The 27,738-nt window shown below is 34.9% G+C and overlaps 2 protein-coding genes across 2 annotated transcripts; one reads left to right on the top strand and one right to left on the bottom strand.

Moving 5' to 3' along the window:
* The first annotated feature begins 12,521 nt into the window (after positions 1-12,521).
* On the top strand, positions 12,522-19,225 carry LOC107817365 (sugar transporter ERD6-like 6). Its single transcript, XM_016643171.2, has 19 exons — positions 12,522-12,874; positions 13,040-13,102; positions 13,371-13,460; positions 13,737-13,796; positions 13,899-13,964; positions 14,054-14,119; positions 14,218-14,293; positions 14,678-14,742; positions 14,822-14,914; positions 15,046-15,126; positions 15,209-15,293; positions 17,107-17,153; positions 17,228-17,290; positions 17,374-17,433; positions 17,562-17,621; positions 17,734-17,793; positions 18,204-18,318; positions 18,399-18,528; positions 18,879-19,225. Exons 1-18 carry the CDS (start codon positions 12,683-12,685, stop codon positions 18,509-18,511), a joined length of 1,455 nt encoding a protein of 484 aa, XP_016498657.1. The 5' UTR covers positions 12,522-12,682; the 3' UTR covers positions 18,512-18,528; positions 18,879-19,225.
* LOC107817366 (uncharacterized) lies at positions 18,730-21,642 on the bottom strand. The gene is made up of 4 exons (XM_016643172.2): positions 20,748-21,642; positions 19,357-19,446; positions 19,184-19,251; positions 18,730-18,987 (listed from the first exon to the last, which is right to left on the bottom strand). The coding sequence occupies exons 1-4, from the start codon at positions 21,447-21,449 to the stop codon at positions 18,822-18,824; spliced, it is 1,026 nt and encodes a 341-aa protein (XP_016498658.1). The 5' UTR covers positions 21,450-21,642; the 3' UTR covers positions 18,730-18,821.
* Positions 21,643-27,738: the final 6,096 nt, after the last annotated feature.

The raw sequence follows: 27,738 nt of genomic DNA on the forward strand, positions 1-27,738 counted from the left end.
TACTTTGAATCATATTACAAAATGCATAATAAATTGGCGCTCCACTTCATTTCTACATTTATCCTTTGGACGTTTTTTGTCAAAACTTTATCGATGGGTTAAAACAAATCTTTCATAAGAAGGTATTGCTCTTTTGACTTTTCTGCTCCTCATTTGCCGTGAAGGTACCTATTATTGGTAAAATGAATCTCTTTTCTTATATGCACAAAGATGTGCAAAGACTTTTTCTTCCCATTATTATTATTTTGTTGGACTTCAAGAAATTTGGTCTATCTTTTAGACCTGTAGATTTTTCTATTATTTATTTTTTTGCGTAGCTCAACCAACTGCCTTATATAAAACTGGCCACTCTTAATTTCTGTATTGAACATATTCTTCAGTTTTTATAATATAACTTTTATATCTACTTTTTTGTAGTGCAGTTGAAAGTAATTTTAACACTTTAAAAATATTCAAACTGTACCAGGAAGTTGCATGCTTTGGCTCACAAACAGATGTGGAGATAGAATTCCTATAAAGTAGTACCGTTAGGATTCTTCATTAGCAGTGTCGCTTGTCTTTTAAATCCACTTGGCAAAAAAATAGAAAATAGAGTTGTAGGAAATTTAAAAAGTATGTATGTCACGACCAAAAATCCCACTAAGGTAAGTCGATTTTCATTATATTTCGAAGCTATTTTTGTTAAATAGAAACTAACACCGGAACAAATATGAATATAACAATCTTCCAAGACTGGTAGTACTGAGTCACGAACTCTAACTGAATACATGAAATGATCTCAAGGATCGAATACCCAATACTGTTTGAATAATAAATAACAGTACAATAAAATGAAAAGACTCTAAGGAACTGCGACGACCAAGCAGAAATATAGTATGAGTACACCACGGTCAGTACCTAGTAAGTATCAGTACTAACCTCAGTGGAGTAGAGATGAGGTACAATCAAGACACTCACTAGTCTAAAAACCTGTGCAATATGATATACAAATAATAGAAAACAAGTAACTATAAGGACAACACAAATCAACCAGTGAAATGCATAGCAGGCCAACAAAAACACCATTAATATCGTTCAACGATTAATAAATATAAGTACACCCAATTAAATCAAGTCCTTCAATTAAATATCTTTCACATATAATTCTTTCAAATAAATCTTTTTCAAATATAATTCCCTCAAATAAATATCTTTCAAATATACTTCCTTTAAATAAATCTCTCTCAAATATAATTTCTTCAAATAAATACATTTCGAATGTAACTCTTTCAAATAAATCTTTTTGATTAAAAATCCTTCCAAATAAATATTTTGAATATAATTCTTTCAATTAAAAAGTCACCATGTGACACTTCATTTCATAGTCATACAACTACGGGGCTCAGCCCATTTTTATATTTTTCATAAACACGGGTCTCAACCCTCTTTCATATCTCCACGGCACTTCGTGCCCATAATTAGATCATTATATTACCCTGGCACCTCGTGCCCACTTTTTATATTACAACTGCACGAACAATTCACGTGCCAATAAATAAACCATTATATTTTTTTCCGGCACCTCGTGCCCTCATTTCATATCACAACTGCAAGGACAATTCACGTGCCAATATCATCATTATTTACTCACGGCACCTCGTACCCACATTTTATTTTATAATCCGTCTGGCAATAGCCACAGGCTCCAAATTTCAACATAAATCAGACTATTATCAACTTACCAACAACAAGACGAATTGCACAAGGTATAAAAATAAACACAAAAAAATCACAAAATCACGTAAAAATCACCAATGGAACCACTCCACATCATCACATATCATCCCTGACAATAGCTACCATTATCTCTCCTATAGCCACCCTTATCACTCCTATAATAGCCTTCATTATCCCTCTGCCCTGATCATATCAATAGACACCCTTATCGTTCATATAGCCACCTTTATCTCTCCTATAGCCACCCTTGTCGCTCACATAGCCACTCTTATCACTCCTATAGCCACCCTTATCGCTCCGCCCAGACAATATCCCAACACACACAACAACAGTGAAATGCCACCCTTATACCCACATAATATCAACAGTGAAATGACGCCCTTATATCCTCAAAATAATAACTCAATAATTTACACAGAATATTATCACGGCAACATAACAAAAATCAATTCATAACACAATTTGCCCAATGGCCACCACAATTCCAAAGATATAACAATTTAATTAATTTCACAACAAATAGCCGAAGGCTCCACACAATGTGTATAAGACCTCAAAAACAATCAACAGAGATAGAAATTACTCAGCATATGGCAACGCCTTCATTAATCCGAATTCTCAATAATTATATAAACACCTTTTTTAAGCTCATTTAATTTATTATTTGCAAAGAAAAAATTCATAATAAAATTAAATTTCAAGAAATATCAAATCATCAAATTCACAGAATCCACATAATTATACAAGTAATAATCTCCTCAAATTGTCATACAAAAATAAATTCAATAAATGCGAATTGAAGCATGGAAAACAAATTATTAAATAAATGTCGACCAATATCCAATTTACTACATAATATGCCTAAGACTTTAACCCAATATATTTTGCACATATAAGCCCGAGTACGTACTTGTCATCTCGCGTACACGGCTTTTTATATTTCATATAAGACTCAATGCCTAAGGGGTAATTCTCCCACTCGAGGTTAAGCAAGACACTTACCTTTTTGAAGTTATGCTGATATTTTAAAATCACCTTCTTGCTTGAATTGACCTCCGGACCGCTCAAATCTATCCAAATTAATTGTATAATTTCATTAAAATTCATCGGAAACAATTCCCGGATAATAATACGTCGACTTAAAAATTTATTCCAAAAGTCAACGCGGGGCTCGCCTCTCGAAACCCGACATAATTTTTATAAAATTCGAACACCCATTCCGATACGAGTTCAACCATACCAATTTTATCGAATTTCAATATCAATTCGACCTCCAAATATTAAATTTTCGTTTTTGAAAGATTTTACAAATATTTTGATTTCCTCCATTTAAATCTGAGGTAAACGATGAATATAACCATAGATTCATGAAATATAATCACTTTAGGATATAGAAGACTTACCCTAGTCGAAGTCGTGAAAAAATCCTCAAAATCGCCCAAAACCGAGCTCCAATAATCCCAATCGAAAATGAAGAAATGACACATTTTCAATCCTTAAGTTTCTGCCCAGGTTCGCATTTGCGGACAAAAAATTCGCATTTGCGAATGAATAGTATTTTCGCAATTGCGATAAATGGTTCGCAATTGCGAATGAACAGTGTTTTCGCAATTGAGATAAATGGTTCGCAATTGAGAATGAACAATGTTTTCGCAATTGCCATAAATGGTTCGCAATTGCCATAAATGAACAGTTTTTTCGCAATTGCCATAAATGGTTCGCAATTGCCATAAATGAACAGTGTTTTCGCAATTGCCATAAATGGTTCGCAATTGCGAATGAAAAGTACCTCACCAGAAACCAGCAAACTCAAACTTCTCCGAAATGGTCCGAAACCACCCTGAAACTCATCCGGAACCTCCCGGACACAAACCATATATGAATTTCAATCATAAAATATGCTACAGACTTGCTCGCGCACTCCAAATACTGAAAGGAGGTCGTCTTGACCCTATATTGACCATGTTCAAACTCCCAAATTTCTTAACTTTACTAATCTCCCAACTAATGATCCAAAAATACACTTAAGCCCCTCGGGACCCGTCAAATCATACCAGCAAGTCCTAAAATATCATACGAACTTAGTCGAAACTTCAAATTACATCAAACAATGCTAGAACCACGAATCATACCCCAATTCATGCTTAATGAAATTAAAAAATTCCAACTTCTACATTTAATGCCGAAACCTATCAAATCATGTCTGATTGACCTCAAATTTTGCACACAAGTCATAACTGACATAACGGACCTATACAACATTTTAGTACTGGATTCCGACCCCGATATCAAAAAATCAACTCCCCGGTCAAATTTTTCAAAAATTTTATTTTCGCCATTTCAAGCCAAATTCCACTACAGACTTTCAAATAATTTTCCGGACACGCTCCTATATCCAAAATCACCATACAGAGCTATTGGAACCATCAGAATTTGAATCCGAGGTCATTTATTCAAAAGTCAATTCTCCGATCAATTCTTTCCATTTATGCTTCTAAATAAGGATTGTTCTTTTAATTTAATTCCGAATCTTCAGTAAATCAAACTCGACCACACCCGTGGGTCATAATATATATTGCGAAACTGTTCGAGACCTTAAGTCACTGAACGTGGCGTTAATTCTTAAAACGACAAGTTGGGTCGTTACATTCTCCACCTCTTAAACAAATATTCGTCCTCGAACGTGCTAAGAATTATTCTGAGGTTACCAAATTGATGATTTTATTTTTACACATATACTCACGGTTGATCCCACGTTATCGCATTTGAGATAAATCTGACAACACCGTCTCAATTGAGATTATTTCTTTTATCCATATTTGTAAACTTTAAGACCAATTTCTTACACTCCAAATATTTTCAAAAGGCCTAATTTTCTCAACAACGCACGATATTAGTCTCAACTGGATATAGAAACTCGTGCCTACGCATACATAAACTTTCTTGATAGTGTTGAAATATTTCGAATTTTTTTTTCAGGGTGTTACATTCTCCCCCGCTTAGGATCATTCGCCCTTGAATGAGAAGTAGAGTCCGCCCTCAAACACATAACATAACTTTTCTCTTCTTTCACACATATCAATCTCCCAAATTTTTCTAACTCCCAAATTTTTCAGAAATTTCGGTAGAGTTTCCCCTGTAAATGGGCCTATCCACCTGCCAGAGTAACACTAAAACAACTCCTAACAACACATCCACAACCCAACAAGGCACCATAATGTATATATCAATAACACTAATCTCAGCATTACAAGCACTGTATTATCATAATGATATCAGGACATGAATCACATCATATGTATGCCCATCACCACATCTCTGGTCTTAATAGTTGTTCATAATCGATTACAACATCGTCAACTAACCTCATATTAACCAAAACCTCATTTCGAATTTTCACAACACTGACAGCAAAATGTGAGACATGAAGACCTCATAACCATTTACCCGACTCAACGAGTCACATTTAACGCTATCTGGGTACTCACCTTATAGGCTAAAACCCAGTGCTTATAGCACGAATATGGCTAAATATGCACAAACAATATACAAGAATTGTCAAATAAGCCTAACAGGCATGTCTCAATATTAATACTATAGTACAATTTAATTTCACAAAAAGGAGAATTTAAACTCATAAAATTTTCATCACAAGGACCTCGTCCTTATATCACTTCCACCGCGGCTCGTAGCCCAATTTAAATATTTTACATCATAATCAAAATATGAGGATCTCGTCCTCAACTCCGAATCACAAGTATTTTGCACATTGTGCCAACTGAAATTTTCAATTTTCTTTCTTTCTTCTTTTCAATAAATTCCGTAAATAATTTTTCACAACACATAATGAACCCTCATACCGGTAGGGCATATAATTCATAAAATTGTAATCAATTATTCTAAAACACATTAAACCCACTGTAATGAATAATAAAAATTACTTTTGGACTTATAGCACTCAATAGTGCACAAAAATAAAAATGACAGAAAAGACTCACATCTTCAAATCTCCCAACAGGGATAAACATATAAGTGGATCACAAAATTATGAAGCTCACCCATAAATGGAGCATAATAGGAGGACTCACCTCAATTTTCAGAACCAAATCAAATAAAGGAAAAATATTCTTTTATAACAAATCAGGATCGTACCCGTAACGACACCATCTGGTGTAGTGGCCTCAGTCACACTATATCAACCATATCAACGGGCCGGGCCTCCACCTCTTAGGCGCCCTCTACCCTCCTGTCCTCCACCCCTAAATGGCTATGCACGTAGAGTATTAACTAGAATAAAACTTGTAGCCTGAGAGTTTTGATGAAATTCACCCCTCCCAAGTCTGGGACAATTTCTCTTGATATGTCTAGTATCACCTCACTCATAACAACCCCTATGCGGGTACGACTGCTCACACTGAGTCTACGCCGGATAACTGGAATAACCATTATAGGGACTCCATGTTGGTGGTGCATTAAAGAACTTACTGGAACACCCCGATTATTCTAAAATTATTTCCACGACCCCGTTGATACTGAAATGTAGAATTATTAAGGACGCGGGAATACTGCAAGTCCCAGCATCATCTCATACAAATCTCAGCTCTTAATCATATACAAGTTGCGGAGAACCCTTCAATACTACATAAATACATCTCAGGCCAAAACTCATGTAACACATGACCCCGCAATCTGATCGCTGATAGTGGACTTCCTCACTTGGTGCGAAGCCATAGGACACATTCCGATTATCCACAAAACTAACCTTCATCTCTCGTAGGACACCGGTCATAAGACACCTCAAGCCATTTATTTGGCGTATGTCATCCTCGTGACAGTTAAACTCGCTTCTTCCAGTGCGTTGGCTGCGTATGTACCCTTCGCTAAATGAAAATTCCATATGAAATATAGTCTCTAATACCACCAACTATTTTAGATCTATATCCACCTCGTGACCCTACCCCAATTGTGATAATTAGGCAATTAATTAAACCTTTTTAATATCATACTTATCAACTAGATGTCAGAACTTGCTGCACCCCAATGTGCACAACTGAATGATGTCTCAATACTTGTGCATCCTCGATCTGGACAACACGTTGTAATAATGGTTGAGCAACCCTGGCTCCCTTATAACCCCTCTGTAGTATCACGAACCGTTGGCGCATAGCTGATACCAAGTACGCAATTTCATACACGAGTGGATGCAAAAGAACATAATATATATGCTTCAAGCTGAATAAATGCCGCATGATAAGGAATAAAGAAGTGAATTTTTTCCTACTAGCTCTATAGCCTCTTGAAGATAAGTATAGACGTCTCCGTGCCGATCCGCAAGACTCTACTAAACTCGTTCGTGACTCGTAGAGCCTATGAACCTAGAGCTCTGATACCAACTTGTCACGACCCAAAATCCCTCCACATACGTCGTGATGGCACCTAATCTCTAAGACTAGGTAAGTCGAATTCCATTACATTTTGAAGCCATTTTTTTTTAAATAGAAACTAACAGCGGAACAAATATGAATATAACAACCTTCCAAGACTGGTAGTACTGAGTCACGAACTCTAACTAAATACATGAAATGATCTCAAGGATCGAATACCCAATACTATTTGAATAATAAATAATAGTACAATAAAATGGAAAGACTCCAAGGAACTGCGACGACCAAGTAGCTCAACCTTGAATCCTTACGATCTCGCTTTAACTCTATCCAAGTTCGATATCTCCAATACCTGGCTCTGCAGAAAAATATGCAGAAGTGTAGTATGAGTACACCACAGTCAGTACCCAGTAAGTAACAAGACTAATCTCAGTGGAGTAGAGACGAGGTACAGTCAAGAGACTCACTAATCTAAAAACCTGTGCAATATGATATACAAATAATAGGAAACAAATAACAATAAGGACAACACAAATCAACCAGTGAAATGCATAGCAGGGCAACAAAAATACCATTAATATCGTTCAACGATTAATAAATATAAGTACACCCAATTAACTCAAGTCCTTCAATTAAATATTTTTCACATATAATTCTTTCAAATAAATCCTTTTCAAATATAATTCCTTCAAATAAATATCTTTCAAATATGCTTCATTTAAATAAATCTCTCTCAAATATAATTTCTTCAAATAAATACCTTTCGAATGTAATTCTTTCAAATAAATCTTTTTGAGTAAAGATCCTTCCAAATAAATATTTTGAATATAATTCTTTCAATTAAAAAGTCACCATGTGACACTTCATTTCATAGACATACAACTACGGGTCTCAGCCCATTTTCATATTTTTCATAAACACGGGTCTCAGCCCATTTTCATATTTTTCATAAACACGGGTCTCAGCCCTCTTTCATATCTCCACGGCACTTCGTGCCCATAATTAAATTATTATATTACCCTGGCACCTCGTGCCCACTTTTTATATTACAACTGCACGGACAATTTACGTGCCAATAAATAAACCATTATATTTTTTTCCGGCACCTCGTGCCAATATCATCATTATTTACTCACGGCACCTCGGGCCCACATTTTATTTTATAATCCGCCTGGCAATAGCCACAAGCTCCAAATTTTAACATAAATCAGACTATTATCAACTTACCAACAACAAGACAAATTGCACAAGGTATAAAAATAAACACAAGAAAATCACAAAATCACGTGAAAATTACCAATGCAACCACTCCACATCATCACATATCATCCCTGACAATAGCCACCCTTATCTCTCCTATAGCCACCCTTATCACTCCTATAATAGCCTTCATTATCCCGCTGCCCTGATAATAATAGCCACCCTTATCATTCATATAGCCACCCGTATCTCTCCTATAGTCACCCTTGTCGCTCACATAGCCACCCTTATCACTCCTATAGCCACCTTTATCGCTCCACCCAGACAATATCCCAACACACACAATAACAGTGAAATGCCACCCTTATACCCACATAATATCAACAGTGAAATGCCACCCTTATATCCTCAAAATAATAACTCAACAATTTACACAGAATATTATCACGGCAACATAACAAAAATCAATTCATAACACAATTTGCCCAATGGCCACCACAATTCCAAAGATATAATAATTTAATTAATTTCACAACAAATAGCCGAAGGCTCCACACAATGTGTATAAGACCTCAAAAACAATCAACAGAGATCATTAATCCAAATTCTCAATAATTATATAAAAACCTTTTTTAAGCTCATTTAATTTATTATTTGCAGAGAAAAAATTCATAATAAAATTAAATTTCAAGAAATATCAAATCATCAAATTCATAGAATTCACATAATTATACAAGTAATAATCTCCTCAAATTGTCATACAAAAATAAATTCAATAAATGCGAATTGAAGCATGGCAAACAAATGATTAAATAAATATCGACCAATATCCAATTTACTACACAATATGCCTAAGACTTTAACCCAATATATTTTACACATATAAGTCCGAGTACGTACTCGTCACCTCGCGTACACGGCTTTTTACATTTCACAAATGGAACATAAGACTCAATGCCTAAGGGGTAATTCCCCCACTCGAGGTTAAGCAAGACACTTACCTTTTTAAAGTTATGCCGGTATTCCAAAATTGCCATCTTGCTTGAATTGACCTCCGGACCGCTCAAATCTATCCAAATTAATTGTATAACTTCATTAAAATTCATCAAAAATAATTCCGGATAATAATACGTCGACCTAAAAATTTATTCCAAAAGTCAACGCAGGGCTCGCCTCTCGAAACCCGACATAATTTTTATAAAATCCGAACACACATTTCGATACGAGTTCAACCATACCAATTTTATCGAATTCCAATAACAACTCGACCTCCAAATATTAAATTTTCGTTTTTAGAAGATTTTACAAAAATCTTGATTTTCTCCATTTAAATTCGAGTTAAACGATGAATATAACCATAGATTCATGAAATATAATCACTTTAGGAGATAGAACACTTACCCTAGTCAAAATTGTGAAAAAATCCTCAAAATCGCCCAAAAATCGAGCTCCAATAATCCCAATCAAAAATAAAGAAATGACAGATTTTCAATCCTTAAGTTTCTGCCCAGGTTCATATTTGCGGCAAAAATTTCGCATTTGCGAATGAATAGTGTTTTCGCAATTGCGATAAATGGTTCGCAATTGTGAATGAACAGTGTTTTCGCAATTGAGATAAATGGTTTGCAATTGCGAATGAACAATGTTTTCTCAATTGCCATAAATGGTTCGCAATTGCCATAAATGAATAGTGTTTTCGCAATTGCCATAAATGGTTCGCAATTGTCATAAATGAACAGTGTTTTTGCAATTGCCATAAATGGTTTGAAATTTCCATAAATGAACAGTTATTTTGTAATTGCCATAACTGGTTCGCAATTGTGAATGATCAGTACGTCACTAGAAACCAGCAAACTCAAACTTATTCGAAATGGTGTGAAACCATCCTGGAACTCATCCGGAACCTCCAGGACATAAACCATATATGAATTTCAATCATAAAATATGCTACGGACCTGCTCGCCTACTCAAAATACTGAAATAAGGTCGTCTTGACCCGATATTGACCATGGTCAAACTCCCAAATTTCTTAACTTTACTAGTCTCTCAACCAATGATCCAAAAATATACTTAAACCCATCGGGACCCGTCAAATCATACCAACAAGTCCTAAAATATCATACGAACTTAGTAAAAACTTCAAATTACATCAAACAATGCTAGAATCACGAATCATACCTCAATTCATGCTTAATGAAACTAAAAAAATCTAACTTTTACATTTAATGCTGAAACCTATCAAATCACGTCCGATTGACCTCAAATTTTGCACACAAGTCATAAATGACATAACAGACCTATACAAATTTTCAGAACTGGATTCCGACCCCGATATCAAAAAGTCAACTTTCCGGTCAAACTTCCCATAAATTCTATTTTCGCCATTTGAAGCCAAATTCTACTACGGACTTCCAAATAATTTTTCGGACATGCTGCTACATCCAAAATCACCATACGGAGCTATTGAAACCATCAGAATTTGAATCCGAGGTCGTTTATTCAAAAGTCAACTCTCCAGTCAACTCTTTCCATTTATGTTTCTAAATAAGGATTGTTCTTTTAATTTAATTCGAATCTTCAGTAAATCAAACTCGACCATACCCGTGGGGTCATAATACATATTGCGAAATTGCTCGAGACTTTAAGTCACTGAACGGGGCGTTAATTCTTAAAACGACAAGTCGGGTCGTTACAATGTAGTATATAAATTTTTTTTTTGAAGGTTTGAAAAAAATGAAACAAAAAAAATGCTTTTATTAAGGATTGAAGTTTGCAGCCCAAGTAGCCTTATTTTTGTTATAATATGATAACATAGAGAAGCAAAGGATTCATATCCAAATTATGTGGAGCTAGATTTTGTTTTGCCTTCTAGATAGGGAGGTTGAGAAATTGTTACCTTTGCCACTTGGAATCTTTTTGTTGATTATGCTGTAAAGTTAAGCATATCTTTTTCGTTCATTAAATACTTTCTGGTTTAAAAGTTAAATTTAGAAATTAGAAGATATTATTTTTTGATTTAATAGATAGTTACCTCATAAAGTATTAAAACACCAAACTACTAAAATTTGACATGTGATTATCGTATTAACTTTCGAATACAATTATATTTGTAGAGTTCAACTAACTTTCTTTTGCTAAATTGACAAATAAAAGGAGTCGTAATTTTAAATCAACCAAAAGTTACTTGTACATGCAACCAAAATTTATAATTAATTAACTCTTTTATTGCAGCAACTATTAATGTATCAATCAAAATTGACTGTTGCTTCTATGCATATGTACACCATGAATAGCTTGGCAATGATCTAGACTCTCTAAGGAAGACATATATTAATCAAGTTTGTGCAAGTTAACTACAAAATGCTACTTTTATTCAATAATAGCTTCTTGGTATGTATGAAGTTATAAAAAGAAGGTTACAGTAACGTGGAGTATTTGCAACCGTAGCCAACGTTCCTCATATTCAAATGTAAATTATGTGTTGTTGCAATATAGAAAACAAGGAAATCATCAAGTTAAATAATTGATATATTAGAAGAACAACAAAATTGAAACTGTTGGAATAACATTACTTTGTCGCGTTGAATTCTATAACAATAAGAATTTAAATGTAAAGCACATAATGGTAAACAAGAAAATTAATTTTAACCAAATGAAAAAAGGTTACACCAATTTTAATTCGAGGACAAAAGATGAAAATAGTTGATTGTGTATAATTGCGAACTATAACATAATTGAAGTACAAAAACGTACTATAAAAGAGATATAACCCCCCCCCCCCCCCCCAAAAAAAAAATCCAAACTACTTTCATAAATATGAATATAAAGATATTCTCACAATTCACATTCATCCTAAAGCAATTTCCAGTAGGTTTGTGTTTTATGGTGATAATAAACATCATATAATTTAGTTGTACCATTATCAAAATATTTGTTCCAATTAGCATGTGGTGTAACTTGCGAAAACAAGTAAATTCTTTTTCTTTTTTGGCTTATTCAATTAGAGCGGAATATTATTGGTCAATGTAAAATAAGAACCTTAATTTATCTTCCTTGGAGATTATTAGTCTTAAGTGCTCTTATCACCAAAAACTACTGTTTATCACTTAATCATGATAAAATTAAATTAAATTAAATTTCACGGTAAAACGACATAGATTTCAAACCATAAACAAAAAGGAAGTTATAAATAAGAACGGTGTCCATCCCGCTTCAATTGCCGCTGGAATGGTTCACCGTTATTTTAGAGTCAGTTGCGATATATACGCCATTGCCAACTTCATGAATCCCCTTTGTCCTCCTTTGATCTTACACCTTCATCCGAAAGGGAAAGGAAAAGGGAAAGGGAAAGGGAAAGAGAAAAGAAGGAAGGTGGAACGACGATGAGTTTCCGAGATGATACCAGCGCCGAAGATGGGCTTCGGAAGCCGTTGCTGCACACTGGAAGCTGGTATCGTATGAGCTCCAGGCAGTCCAGTATGATGGGCTCCTCCGCCCAAATCCTCCGCGAATCCATCTCCATTTATCTCTGTGTCCTCATCGTTGCATTAGGCCCCGTTCAACTTGGCTTCACTGTATTATAATTTCTTCACCATCTTTCGAGATTAATAATTTGCTTTCGACTTGAAGTATTTATATATATGAAACAAAATTATTACCATTAATCGCCCCTGACCATCTTGCATTTGCATTCCGTCTTTTAATGATTAATTATTGTGGTTGGTTTTGTAATTTTGCAGTGTGGCTACTCTAATCCTACGCAGTCCGAAATCACCAGCGATCTTGGACTTACCATTTCAGAGGTTTGGGTTTTCTTTCTTTACCGCCTTTTTTTTTTTTCCTTCTAATTAGTACTTTTTCCACTTTTGTTTTTTGTACAAAACCAACATAAGGTGGTTTCTCGTTTAGCTAAGCTACAAGTTCTAAACTGAAAGAATTAGAATTAGAATTAGTGATACGATCAAAACTGTGTGCTATGCCGTCCTTTTCTTTAAAAAGTTCATAGGTAGCCGGTTTTATTGATAATTTTACTGATGTTTGTTAAACATACCGCTCCTTTTTCATAAACAGTTTTCGGTGTTTGGATCTTTAGCAAATGTTGGAGCAATGGTTGGCGCAATTGCAAGCGGTCAAATATCAGAATATATTGGACGAAAAGGGGTAAAATTTTAAGACACTTTCGACAATAAAGTCTTGTTTCTTAATGATTAATATAGAAAATTTGATAAAGGGCTTACTCTATGCACAATGTATTTCTGCAAATAAATTGTTCTCACACATCAAATTTGTGAGCTACATGTCACCAATGGAGCAACTCTACCCTTACACTAAAACTCGCCTCAACAGAAGTTTGATGCTATGACAATATTTTCTTTTATCTTTCCACTGGTTCCTTAGTAACTTTTTCCAGTTATCCGTCTTCTTTCTGAAATGCAGACACTAATGATTGCATCAATTCCTAATATTATTGGATGGCTCGCTGTTTCATTTGCCACTGTAAGTGATTAGTTGTTATATCGTGCATCTTCTGGTTGCATCTGCATCTTTTATAGGTAGTAATTAACTTGAAAGTATGTGCTCTTTGTTCAATTTTAACAGGATGTCTCATTTTTATATATGGGAAGGTTGTTGGAAGGTTTCGGTGTCGGCATTATTTCCTATGTGGTAATCTTAAGTGTTTAGCTTCTGTATTGTTCTTGTTGAAGTTATGAAATAGTCCTGCTTGCTGGAATCTTCTTGCTTGTTATCTCCAGGTGCCTGTATATATAGCAGAGATTTCACCTAAAAACATGAGGGGAGTTCTTGGATCCATTAACCAGGTTGGTTTTGTGTTGGCTTTACACTTATACCTGGTCATTCTGTCATCTAAGTTTTATGGTTTTTAATCATGGCTAATCATTTGATCTCTTGGAATTAGCTCTCTGTAACAGTGGGGATAATGCTGGTATATCTATTGGGATTATTTGTAAGCTGGAGAGTTCTTGCAGTTTTAGGTGAGCAATATGTTTCCCTAACCATTTGGTGGTTGACAAATTGATTGTTGTCTTATTTAATTTTTCTGTTCTTACGGTGGTAGAATTAGTTGGAAATAGTTTATCAAGTTAGCATTTGATGACATTCATCTTGCTGAAATAAGTTGTCCTTCTGTCTAAAATCACTCCTTTGAGAACTATATGAAGTTGTTCTTCATCTGCAAGTTCATTGAAGCAACTTAAAAATATTGAATGAGCTGATGCTTTTCTGTGTATCAAATAGAATTTCCATTCTTCTGTTTGGACTGTTGAACTTAATGTGAAGTCACTCGTATCCTTGATTCGAACATATTTATTAACCTTTACATCAGTTAACTTTTTTCAACTTATAATTCCACTATGCAGGAATGTTGCCATGCATGATTTTGATACCTGGTCTATTTTTTATACCTGAATCTCCTCGTTGGTTGGTATGAGTTCCAAACTTATGTTTGTCATGACTACATTTTCATTGTTATGCTGTACTGATTGCAACACCGTATTATGTAGGCTAAAAACGGGCTGAATGAAGATTTTGAGACCTCTTTGCAAGTTCTACGAGGATTTGACACAGATATATCCTCAGAAGTGAATGAGATCAAGGTAATATATTGAACATGTTTAATGCTGGTTTCTCAACTATTTTGAACCCTCAAATTGCACTGTAGAAGCTTCTTGCAACTAAATTACTACAATGTGTTTATGCTCATTTGTTTCTCCTGTCATTTGTCTAGAAATCTGTGAGATCGTCAACTAAAAAAGTTACCATTCGATTTTCCGAGCTTAAGAGACGGCGATATTACTATCCTTTGCTGGTACACATTTGTGTTGAATTCTAAGTTTCTAAATATGCTGGTTTATATGTCAAGGCTCACTCTATGGGGTGATTTTATTCAGGTAGGTATTGGACTACTCGCACTCCAGCAACTCAGTGGCGTTAATGGCGTTCTATTCTATTCCAGTAACATTTTCAAATCTGCTGGTCAGTTCAGTTCCTTCATTATCTGTAGAAATGCATACCAGGATCATCAAATGATTAGAGTTAAATATAAGCCTTGGCCCTAACTCACACCCCAAAAGCTAGCTCGAAGGGAGGAGGATTGCCCAAGCCGATCTCATCCCGGTCCGATGTGGGATTCACTCCATTCATCAATCCCCCTCACGCCCAGATCCGGACATTCTTTATTCGGGGTTCCACTGTCCGGTGTGGAGCATGCACAATCATGGACCGGGGTTATTTTCACCTGCCCTTCAATTGGTCCGGGGGCATTCTGCCCCCTCTTTTGGGGGCCCACATCGACCACGGGCCTGGCTCTGATACCATGTTAAATATAAGCCTTGGGCCTAACTCACACCCCAAAAGCTAGCTCGAAGGGAGGAGGAAGCAAATACAATTGTGCCATTCTTTTTGTTATTTACTGTTGATATAAACGGTAAGAAAAGTAATAATCTGGATATCAGAAATGGGAAAAGGAATTTGAAAAAAAAAAAAAAAAAAAAAAAAAAAAAAAAAAAAAACCAATGAATTGTTTCCTCTGCATCCTAGATAACATCTTGCAATAGAGTGGGATGAGGAGGACTCCGTTTTGTGGGAGAGGGGATGGAAGATAAATATGTGTATCTTTCTTGTAGTTTTTGTTCCCTCTTGTTTAATAGCCATGTTTCAGCAATCTGGAAGAAATAAGGAAACTAGACAGCTACTGAGAACTGTAATTGGAGCCAATAACCAGCTTTACAAATGTGATGCTAAATGAAGCCGAAGAGAATTTGCAGTACCACAATCTATCTCAAAAGACAAATTTTGAACTATTAACTTATTATAATAAAATTTTTAAACCTATTAACTGCAAAGAAATCCTAAATATGATTCATAACAATCAAGCCACATTTTTAAGGTACTCTAGAAAGCAAGCAATAAGATGACTAATACTATGATATACAGCTTATTTTTTCAGTTGTGCTGAATTTCTTTTGTATGTTTGTGAAAATGGAGTTTTAATATTTATTCCTTTTTGGAATTCCTTCCAATATCATTTATCTCTTTATCGGGAACCTTAAAAGCAAGCCGCTTCTTGCTTTAGCTTAACCATATGCCTGGCAAATCTGGTTGATGAAAACTGATATGGAACTCTGTTAGTTAATGAGTGACTATTCAAATATGCCATGCCTTGTGCACTTTTCATTTCGCTTTATCGGTTCCTGAGAAATGCTTCCTATGTTATACGTCCCACAATCCTCATTCAGTTATTTCTTTTTAATAGCTAAAAAGTATGAAGTGTCATCTGTAATTATCTCTCAATCTAAGGTAATATGCCATTATCCAGATTCACATACACCACAGTTCCCTAAGGTAATATGCCACCATCCAGATCCACATACACCACAGTTCCTTTGGGTGTGTATTTGGCAAAAAACTTTACCAAATACCAGGTAGATATTTTATATTCATACATAACCCAACCGCGTTGTAACATGATGTCCATCCAGAACATAATTGTTCATAACACTGTCCTAAAGAGATGATAAATTGGAGAATTAAGGGCCCATTCCAGGAGACTTTTTGTGGTAGAATCAGGTAGAATAGACAAGTTACTACAAACTGTGATCTTAATCTTCATGATGTGCAGTTGTCCACTCTTAGAAAGTATAACGAGCCTATTCTTTCATTTGCCAAATTAATTCCAGGTGTATCAGAATTAGATTGTATGCATAGTATCACCTAATCGTAGAGAGGTTATGGAATGTTACAACTGGTTCAATATATGATTTTAATTGAATGCTCTTCAAATATGCAGGAATTTCATCAAATAAAGCTGCAACATTTGGTATCGGGGCTATTCAGGTAGGTCCCCTTCCTTGGATCTAATGTTAGCTTATATGCATATATTGTTCAAATTTAATGTACATCTTTTATAGGTCATTGTGACTGGTATCTCTGCATCACTGGTGGACAAGGCGGGACGCAGGCTACTCCTTATTGTGAGTCTTCCAGAATTTCACGTAGAAGTTTCTATTTGCTGAAAAAGAAAGCAAATGATAACTTTTCTATACTCTTTCTTCAGGTATCCTCATCCGTAATGACCCTTAGCAGCTTCCTTGTGGCAATGGCATTCTACCTGAAGGTCAGTTAGTTAAATTTACATTTGTAAGAATTGATCAAGCTATTATCTGAATTTAATGAGATTTCTTTATTGGTGTTGGGATTGACTCTCTTTATTGTCACTCCACTATTCTTTTCTACTTAACCCAGGGTTTTACGCCTGAAAATTGGCATCCCTTCCTTGCAGTATTGTCTCTGGTGGGCCTTGTGGTAAGTTCCTGTCTCACCTTCTATTGTGCCCACGCTACTATACCCTGCTCTCATCTGTTATTTGTCGTTACATTCTGTCATTCCTGAGACCATTTACCTATTAATTATCCAGGTCTTGGTGATGGCATTTGGTGTAGGATTGGGCTCCATCCCTTGGATCATAATGTCTGAGGTATAGTAAAGCTAATTTGTAGTTCATGAGGCCAGAAAAGATATATTTTCCTAAATACGGTTAAAGATAGAGCTTAAATAAAAAATGCCTATTCACACTCTGTAACATTCTCAGGAGACTGTAGTTGAGATATTTTAAGCAAAACTAGCAATAAAGATCTGGTGATGATGTTAGTGTTATAGGAAGTTCAAGCATCATTGACACGCTTTATGTGCTATCCTTACAAGCTTTTGGTTCAGATTTTCTTCCTAAATATATTCTTATTGAATTTGAGATATCCTTCAAGGATGCTAGCATAGGTTTTATGAGTCTTCCTTTTTAGGATTCAAGAGCCTCAACTACTCTAATAGATACTAAGTTTGTATGACTATAGGAAGTTTATTCTGTTTACCTTCTTTTGAGTTGTGCAGATTCTGCCAGTGAGCATCAAAAGTCTGGGTGGCAGTGTCGCAACGCTGGCCAATTGGTTTTCAGCATGGCTTGTTACAATGACAGCAAATTTGCTTTTGACTTGGAGTAAAGGAGGTTCTCTCTCTCTCTCTCTCTCTCTCTCTCTCTCTCTGCACCATGGTAGGAGTATATCTAAAGACTTGTGTATTTGGCAGGATCATTCACTATTTATGCACTGATATCAGCTTTTACGGTGGTTTTCGTGAGGCTTTGGGTTCCAGAAACCAAAGGGAAAACACTGGAAGAAATTCAGCAGTCCTTCAGATGATGCCAAATAAATTTGCAGTAAGACAATTAAACGGAACAATTGATGCAATTGTAGCTTCACTGAGAACTTGTTTTCTTCCACATTTACCATGTACCATTATATATTGTCACGTCCAAGAAGGGTTTCTCGTGTCAAGTGACTGCTAATGCATGAGGAGCAAAAATAATGCAGTTTGCAATATGTATATACGTTTATAGTATCCTGTGTTAAAGCATCAATTTTGATTCTGAACCCCGAATTATATAAATAATATTACAGAGGAAATACGAAGTTGTTTTCCTTCTTATAAGAAGACAAAAATTACATGGTATTAGATAGTGGAATTTGTGGTAGTGTCCTTCAGTATTTGGGCTTTTTCTGCATGCAGGGAAGTAAGGAAGTGCTTGAGACACCTGTTGTAGACGCAAGGTCGCTCTAGGTGAACCAGATGCCCAGCCTTCTCTATGCCATGAAATGTAGTCTTGTCACCTAGTTGACTGCCATCATGTAACACAAAAAACATCATCAGGTTTTGTCAACTTCTCTGTGGCATTTCTACTAAATTTATTGATGAAATAGTTAATTGTAAATCCGGGACCATATATCAAATGGTGCATCGCGAAACTACTTAATAACTTCTTTGTAAATATGTTTGAGTTTGTATGTAAGAGCATGTCAAGCCTGTAAACTTACTCTTTCATGTTCTGAGCAAGCTCCAAATTGAAAATTTGATCATTCTCACCCCAGAGGAGATGTATTCTCTATCAAAAAATGGCACATTAATAGATGGAAAGAAAGATAAGTAACTCACGTACAAGTTCTCCGTGTAAAATATTGCAGAGTACAACTCATGAAATGCCAATTACCTGTGGAAAATTTGGAATATTGGTATCTTTGTTGCTCACTACCAAGCCTTCTAGCAGTTCTCCTCTTTCTTTTCTGTTGGTGAACATTACCTGACATCAGTAGCATTATTGTTAAGTGGAGTAAGATCCTTTGTTCGGGTTGAACTTTATTACACTTTACATATGAATTACATGGGGATGAAAACTTGTTGCGAAATAGTATTGTATAAAACAAACATTCCTTCTCGACTAGAGATCATTAATCCTAATTTCATCAAATTATGAATTTACTACTTCGGTATTCTCGAAATAAACTTGAGACAACCAAGATTTGGTTTAAGAAACTTCGAATTTGACTTGCTCTAGCTGGTCTAAAATCTGAATCTAAGTGATTTTATGCAAATTTACTCTTCTAAAATGGATTTTCAGTCATTTGGCTTATTCAAGTCGTTGGCATATGTGAAAAGTTATTGGGTGTAGTTGGTTGAGCGAACTGGCGCTGATGTCAAGAATGAAACATATGGGTGAATGCCGTGTTAGAATTAATGTAATATATATAGCCAGAAATTGTGCAATGCGAACACCGTGGTGCCTCCTTTTAAATAAGTGGGGACTGGAAAATGTGGACAAATCTGCACTGAGATATATAATCAACGTTTCATATCTTCAAGTTATGAAAAAGTTGGAGACTTATTGCTGCACATATCAAAGCTAATAGATGTATAACACGTATGTCAATCTCTTGATATAAACATGCACTGGTGCGAGGTTTTCTGCATTTATAATAAGGGACGTGATTTGGACTCTAAACAATTGGGCCCACTGATCTTTGATATTAAGGGTTAGGTGATTACCCCAGAAAATAATTTAGTCAATTATTCATGAATCGAAGAAAAAAATTTATTATGACTCTATGGGCTTACAATCTCCTCTATTATCTTCTCTGTCTTTCTTTTTCTATTTTTCTTTCTTCCCTTTTTCGACTTCTGTTGGCAAAGAAAAGGAAAACGAGTTCCATGAAAAAAAGGAAAACGTGTTCCATAAATAACATTTTGTTTAAACTTAGCTGATTCAGGTGAAGAATATTAAAGCCACGATAATTTATACAATCGAAAATGAACTTGTGATTAACATACACAACTTAGTAAAAGTTTACCAATGTTCAACACGGCGAATATAATGACCATATCTAAAGTGAAAAAATGTGAATTTGGAACGAAGGGAGTACATGTTTTAGTATAAACCAAACGATTTACAAGTTTACAAACTAATACTGTATACAATGAGTTTTCACCCACTGAATTAGAAGTCGTATACGAGTTTAAGTTGGAAATAAGTAAGAAAAAATTAAACAAATAGGGACATAATCTATAGCTTGTAGATAGGAGTAGTTAAGATTAAATTTTACTAACCTCAAGAAAGTCCCTGTGAAGGCGATCAGGGAACCAAAGTTTCTTATAAGCAGCTACTTTGAGAAGTGCCTTTAGACCCTTAACAGAAGTAGGCAACAGCAGCTCAGAAGAAGAAGAGAATCCCAAACCATTTAGCGTCGAAGTGCTAATAGAATCAGTCATAGCCAATATGGAACCAGAAATCACTAAAGCCTCAACCAAATCAGGATACATTTCAGCCATCTTAAACGCCACCATTCCACCATAACTAAACCCAACCACTATGCACTTTTCCACACCCAATTTCCTTAGCCCTTTAGCCAAACACTCAGCTTGAAAACCAGGTGATCTATCGTCGCAATCGGTTACTGAGCCACCGAAGAAAAGTAGGTCCGGTACGTAAACAGAGTATTTCTTAGTCAATGCGCCAATTTGGAATTGCCACGTGACAATTCCTTCGCCAGCGAAGCCATGGACTAGAACGACTACGGGTTTGGTGGGGTCAGGTTTTGTGGTGGTTTCAGGGGAAGTGGCGCACTGGTTATTGGAAAAAGGAGTAGTTGTGGTGATTTTCTTGTTTTTCTTTGTGTTTTTTATGGTTTCAGAAGGAACCCAAAAGTTCATAATAGTGCCTGGTTCTATCTCTATACTATGAGGTTTGATTCCAGCCATTTTCATTAGGCCATGCAACAAAGGTTTCTGAGCTTCTACCAAGTTCACCATTTTTCTCAGCTCTTTTTTTGTTGCTGTTTCTGAGTGTATGGAGGATGGAGAGAGGTGAAGTAAAAGAGATTAGAGAGATGGGTTTTATAAACAAGAAAAGGGAACTAGGGAAGTGAGGTTAGGTGTTGGGTTGCTATCTGTTGTTCGTCATTGAATGTGGGGAGCTTATATTATACAATACCAATGTGATGAAAGCGGCAGTTGGTACTGTTGTATCTACTTCTAGATATTAGTGCTATTATTATAATCTTAGCGTATCTCTGTTAGTTCATCCAAAATTTCATTATTTCCACTATTGAATTGTTTGAAGTACATCGTCTTACAATAAATGACTAAATGAGTACTTATTAATTCTGACTATTTATATATCATGGTCTCCCTTCTTAATTTGGAGAATTTTTTTGTCATACTTATACATATCAGCTAGTTATATTTAAAGTTATTCTCTACTAATTGTTAGAAAAAATAGGTAAGTAACGGACAATTAAAGACTTTGAGGCGTGAAAGATCACTATCTTTCAAGAGTTATTGTCTGTATATACTTAGGGATTACAAGCAATTCTCTATCAGGATACAACAAAGCCTCAAACATACGTGCAGATTAAATTCGCTACTTCTGGATGTCTTCCGTATTTATAGATAAGAAAAGGAAACTTTTTTCTGAAGAGTTGCCCCTTTTCACGAATAGCCACAATTTTTCTGTTAATTCAAAATTTTAATTTTAAATTTTAATTTTAAATAGCAAAAAGTTGTTCCAAAATAAAATACGAAAATAAGATAAAAGCCAACTAAATGGCTTGTGGCCATCAATGTGGGACTCCCACATATTTACAAAGCCATCGATGTGGGACTTCCACATATTTACAAACTACTCTAACAATCCCCCACTAGTTTGCAATATCTCATAATATCATGCATACCGAAAAGTATCTTATATAGATTTGAACTTTCCATTAGTGTAAGTACCTTACAGTTTGACGAAGTTATTGGTATCCTAAGATTTGAACCAAAACTCCATTGTCAAACCGAAAGTATCACACACATAACATTATAAAGTAGCGAAACAATCCAGTATTATGCTTTAGCACTTTTATGGCCATGTGCTAATCCAAATTCATGAATATATACAAGATCAACTCCTTAAATCTTGTTAGAAGCGGCACCACCTCAATATTCATATAGGTGGAAATAGACTTTATGTCCATGTTACTACAGACATTTGCTAATTTCATTAAGAATTAATTCACTCTCTTTCTTGTAACAGTATGCACTAGGAAGTTTGTCATTATGCCCCTGTTATTACAGACATTTAACAACTCCTAAACTCCTCACATAAGAGTAAACAGTACATAGGAATCTAGGCTCTAATTGAGAAGATTCGTGCTTAATCAACACAAGCAACTTGTTATTATCCATTGAACTTATATTGTTAGATTGTATACTAACTCAAAGTTGGGTTCCAATCACTTATGTTAATTTAAGAGTTTTAGCCCCATTCCTTCACTAGTTTGATGTACTGCATCTCTATTTAATGCCTTTGTTAGTGGATCTGCCAAATTCTTGTTTGATCTCACATACACTATAGCTATAGTTCCATTTGTAACTAATTCTCTTATATAAGCATGCCTTAAGCTTATATGTCTTGATTTCCCATTATATATATATTATTGTGAGCTATACACATAGTAGTCTCACTATCACAAAATATTGAAATGGCTGGCATAGGTTGTGGCCACAACTTTATATCTAGTAACATATTTCTTAGCCATTCTGCTTCTTTTCCGGCAGCTGCTAATGTAATAAATTCGGATTCCATAGTAGAATGAAAAATGCAAGTTTGCTTCTTGGATGCCCAACTAATGGCGCCACCCCCCAAGGTAAATATCCAACCTGAAGTAGCCTTACTATCATGTATATCTGTAACCCAACTCGCATCAGAATATCCTTCTAATACAGTAGAAAAATCATTATAACAAATGCCCAATTGTTTTGTTCTCTTTAAATATCCAAGTATTCTAATTATAGCTTTCCGGTGAGTATTACTAGGATTACTTGTAAACCTTGAAAGTTTACAAACGGCAAATGCTATATCAGGCCTAGTGCAGTGCATAACATACATCAAACTGCCAATTGCACTTGCATACTTTAATTGAGCCACTGTTCTTCCAGTATTTTCAGTTAGTTTGATACTTGAATCATATGGAGTTTAATTTAGACTCCACTATGCCCGGGTGACTGAGCTTGGTAAGAATCTTATCAATGTAATAAGTTTGTGATAAAGTCACTCTCTTATCAGTTCTTTGAACCTTGATACCTAAGATAGTATCTACTTCATTCAAATCTTTCATTTTAAAGAGTGAAGTTAGATACTTCTTAGTTTCGAAAATTCCAAGCATGTTCGTACCAAAAATCAACATGTCGTCGACATAAAGACAAATAACAACTCCATAATCTACTGTAAACTTAGAGTAAATATATTTGTCTGCCTGATTATGTACGAAACCATTTGATAATATTATACTATCAAACTTTTCATGCCACTGTTTTGGTGCTTGTTTCAAGTCATAGAGAGACTTTATAATCTTACAAACTTTATGTTCATTACTAGGAAGAACAAATTTTTCAGGTTGTTTCATATAAATTTCTTCATTTAAATTTCCATTTAAGAAAGCAGTTTTAACATCCATTTGATGTACATATAGATCATATATAGATGCCAATGACTAAAGTACTCTAATAGATGTTATTCTTGCAATTGGAGCATATGTATCAAAGTAGTCAACGCCTTCCTTTTGCGTGAAGCCTTTTGCAACTAGTCTTGCTTTAAAGGTTTGTATAGAACCGCCTGTATTATATTTTCTCCTAAATACCCATTTACAACCTATAGGTTTAGATCCAGCAGGTAAATCAACTAAAATCCAAGTATTGTTGGACATTATTGAGGCCATTTCATCATTGATCGCCTCTTTCCAAAAAGCAACATCTCTTGAAGACATGGCTTCTTTGTATGTTCTAGGATCTTCTTCTATACTAAACAAAATAGGTATCTGATTACAGACTTTAGTTCTATCTCCCTCCACTAGAAAAACTATAGATTCCGAAGATATAAAATCCGGATCAAGAGTTTTTTTCTTTTCTAACTCTTTGGCTTCTTCTAGGCTCTAACTGAATATTGTCACTTTTCCTTTTATTTAAAAACATTTCAGAATGTGACATCTTTTATGTATCATGACTACTTTGACCTTGTGCAATCAACTGCTCATCAACAATATTATTAATGAATCTATTTTCTAAAAATTCAACATGAATTGATTCTACAACAACATTAGATTCTAGATCAAGCAATCTATATGCTTTCGAATTTTGTGCATATCCAACAAAAATACTTTTTATTTCTCTAAGTCCCAATTTTGTTCTTTGGTGATCAGGAACTCTATAAAAGGATATGCACTCACACACTTTAAAATAATATATATTAGGTTTTCTACCATTTCAAAGTTCATAAGGTGAAACATGAACACTTTTTGAAGACACTCTATTTAATATATATGACAAGCAGTAAGTAGTGCTTCACCCCATAGATTGTGTGGTAAATGTGCATTTAATAACATAGAATTAACCATGTCTACTAAAGTCCTATTTTTCCTTTTCACCAATCCATTTTGTTGTGGTGTATAAGGTGCACTCGTTTGATGTATTATTGCATGCTCTTCACAGAAATTACGAAATTCGGTAGGAAAGTATTCTCCTCCTCTAACACTTCGAATAATTTTTATTTTCCTACTCTTTTGATTTTTCACAACTGACTTATATTCCTTAAACTTTTGAAATGCTTCATATTTGGTTCTAAGAAGACAAACATATGTGAATCTAGAGAAATCATCTATAAAAGTGATGAAGTATCTTTTACCTCCTATAGTTAATTCTCCATTTAATTCACATAAGTCAGAATGCACTAAGTGTAATAATTCTGAAAATCTTTCAACTTTACGAAATGGTTTTAGTCATTTTTGCTTGTAAACATATTTCACATTTTCTTCCATGTTCAGTTTTGCAAGTGATATAATTATTTTTGGATATATAATTTAAAGAACCAAAATTTAAATGGCCTAATCTAACATGCCATAAATAAGAATCAGACACAACGGTATAAACAGAAGCATAATTTATTGCATTAACAGTTAGTTTGAACATACCATCACAATGATACCTTTTTCCTACAAACAGATCACTCTTAGACACAATTACATGATCAGACTCAATAATAATTTTGAAACCTCTCTTAGAAAGTAAACTAGCAGAAATCAAGTTCTTCATAATTTCAGGAACATAGAACACGTTCAGAAGAGTCAGCTTCTGTCCAGATGTAAAGTTGATTTCAACTGTTCCTTTTCCTACAACTTCGGTTGTAACATGGTTGCCCATCAGCAACTTTTCAGAATCTTTAACTTCCGAATAAATTTTGAACATATTCTTGTCGTGACAGACATGAATTGTTGCACCAGAATCCAACCACCAGTCTTGATTCTTTGTGGTTGTTGCAGCCATGTTCAACTTTTTAACCATCTCAGTTGGTATAGCAGAAATCATAACCACCAGCCCTTGTGAAGAACTTTCTACTGTTTTTACCTTCTCTGAATTTCTTGAATTTCCAGAACATCTCTTGAATGAAAATTTATTCCTGCTTTCTTAAACCTGCAGCCTCAAATCTTATGGCTTTTCTTTCCACAATGATAACAATTCATATTGTTTCTCTTTTTATTAAGAGACTTCTTTGAAACTTTCATATTTTTATTTTCGTTTCCCGACTTATTCTGACTAACAGTATTAACTATAGAACTAGAGGCATGAATAATTTCATCACGAGCACGAATCTCACTTTCAATTTGAAGATGAGTTCGAAATTGTTCTATAGTTAATTTGTCAGTAGAATGCAGAATTTTCTTTCTGTAGTTATTCCAGGAAGAAGGCAATTTCGAGAGAATCGCACCTATTTGAAGTGCATCAGGAATTTTCACTTCAAGATCACTTAGTTTTGAAACTAAGATTTGTAACTCTTATATTTGATCCATTATAAGCTTTGTATCTACCATCTTAAATTCGAAAAATCGTAAAGATAAGAATTTATCGATACCTCATTTCTCGTTTTCATATGCAGTCTGCAACGCCGTCCAGATTTCCCTTAGATATTTTAGATTGGAGTACAAATCATACAATCGATCAGTCAAAGTATTTAGAATATGACCTCAGCAAAGCAGTTCATCTTCTTCTCGTTTCTTCCTCTATACTTTGATCGCATCAGTATCCTCCGGGGTAGGTTCTGGTAGTGCAACCAACAATGGATCAAGGACATAAAAGATTTTTAGCGCAGTGAGTAAGAAGATCATCTTGCCCTTCCAACGAGTGAAGTTTGATCCATCAAAGCGATCCAATTTGATTAAGTCTTTCGGATTCTCAACAGTAGCCAATAATTTCTCCATAGCAGAAATAACTCTTGAAATTTTTAGAAAAAATAGGTAAGTAACAGAGAATTAAAGGTTTTGAGCCGTGAAAGATCACTATCTTTCAAGAGTTATTGCATGTATACACTTTAGGGATTACAAGCAATTCTCTATCAGGATACAACAAAGCGTGAAATATACGTGCAGATTGAATTCGCTTCTTCTGGATGTCTTCCGTATTTATAGATAAGAAAATGAGACTTTTTTCTGAAGAGTTGCCCTTTTCACGAATAGCTACAACTTTTCTATTAATTCAAAATTTAAATTTTAAATAACAAAAAGCTATTCCAAAATAAAATACAAAAATAAGATCAAAGCCAACTAAATGGCTTGGGGCCATCGATGTGAGACTCCTACATATTTACAAAGCCATCGATGTGGGACGTCCGCATACTTACAAACTACTCTAACACTAATGTCTGCATAGTTGGCTCCTACTGTATGAGGCTTCAAAATAAACAATAAGTTCTGCATGTTGTCTTTTTAAGTGTCAATTATATAAATAATAATACTAATTTGAAAAATAAAATACGATTTCAATCATATTTTATCAGGGTTCATGTTAGCATGCTATAATTGTGTGTGTGTGTGTGTGGGGGGGGGGGGGGGGTTCTTGCTAATGCTGTACCCCACAAGCCCGGAGGAAGAAAAAAAGAAAACAGAGAACATTGCAAATTTGTCTTGCTAATGAGAAAGTATTTAATTCTGTTGGAATTGTCTTGTAATAATGCTGTGGCCGCAAGTCACATTTAATCATAAAACTAAATATGACATTGACATCATATTTC

The sequence above is a fragment of the Nicotiana tabacum genome, chromosome 17 (genome assembly GCF_000715075.1).
Source record: "Nicotiana tabacum cultivar K326 chromosome 17, ASM71507v2, whole genome shotgun sequence".
In the NCBI taxonomy this organism is placed as follows: domain Eukaryota; kingdom Viridiplantae; phylum Streptophyta; class Magnoliopsida; order Solanales; family Solanaceae; genus Nicotiana; species Nicotiana tabacum.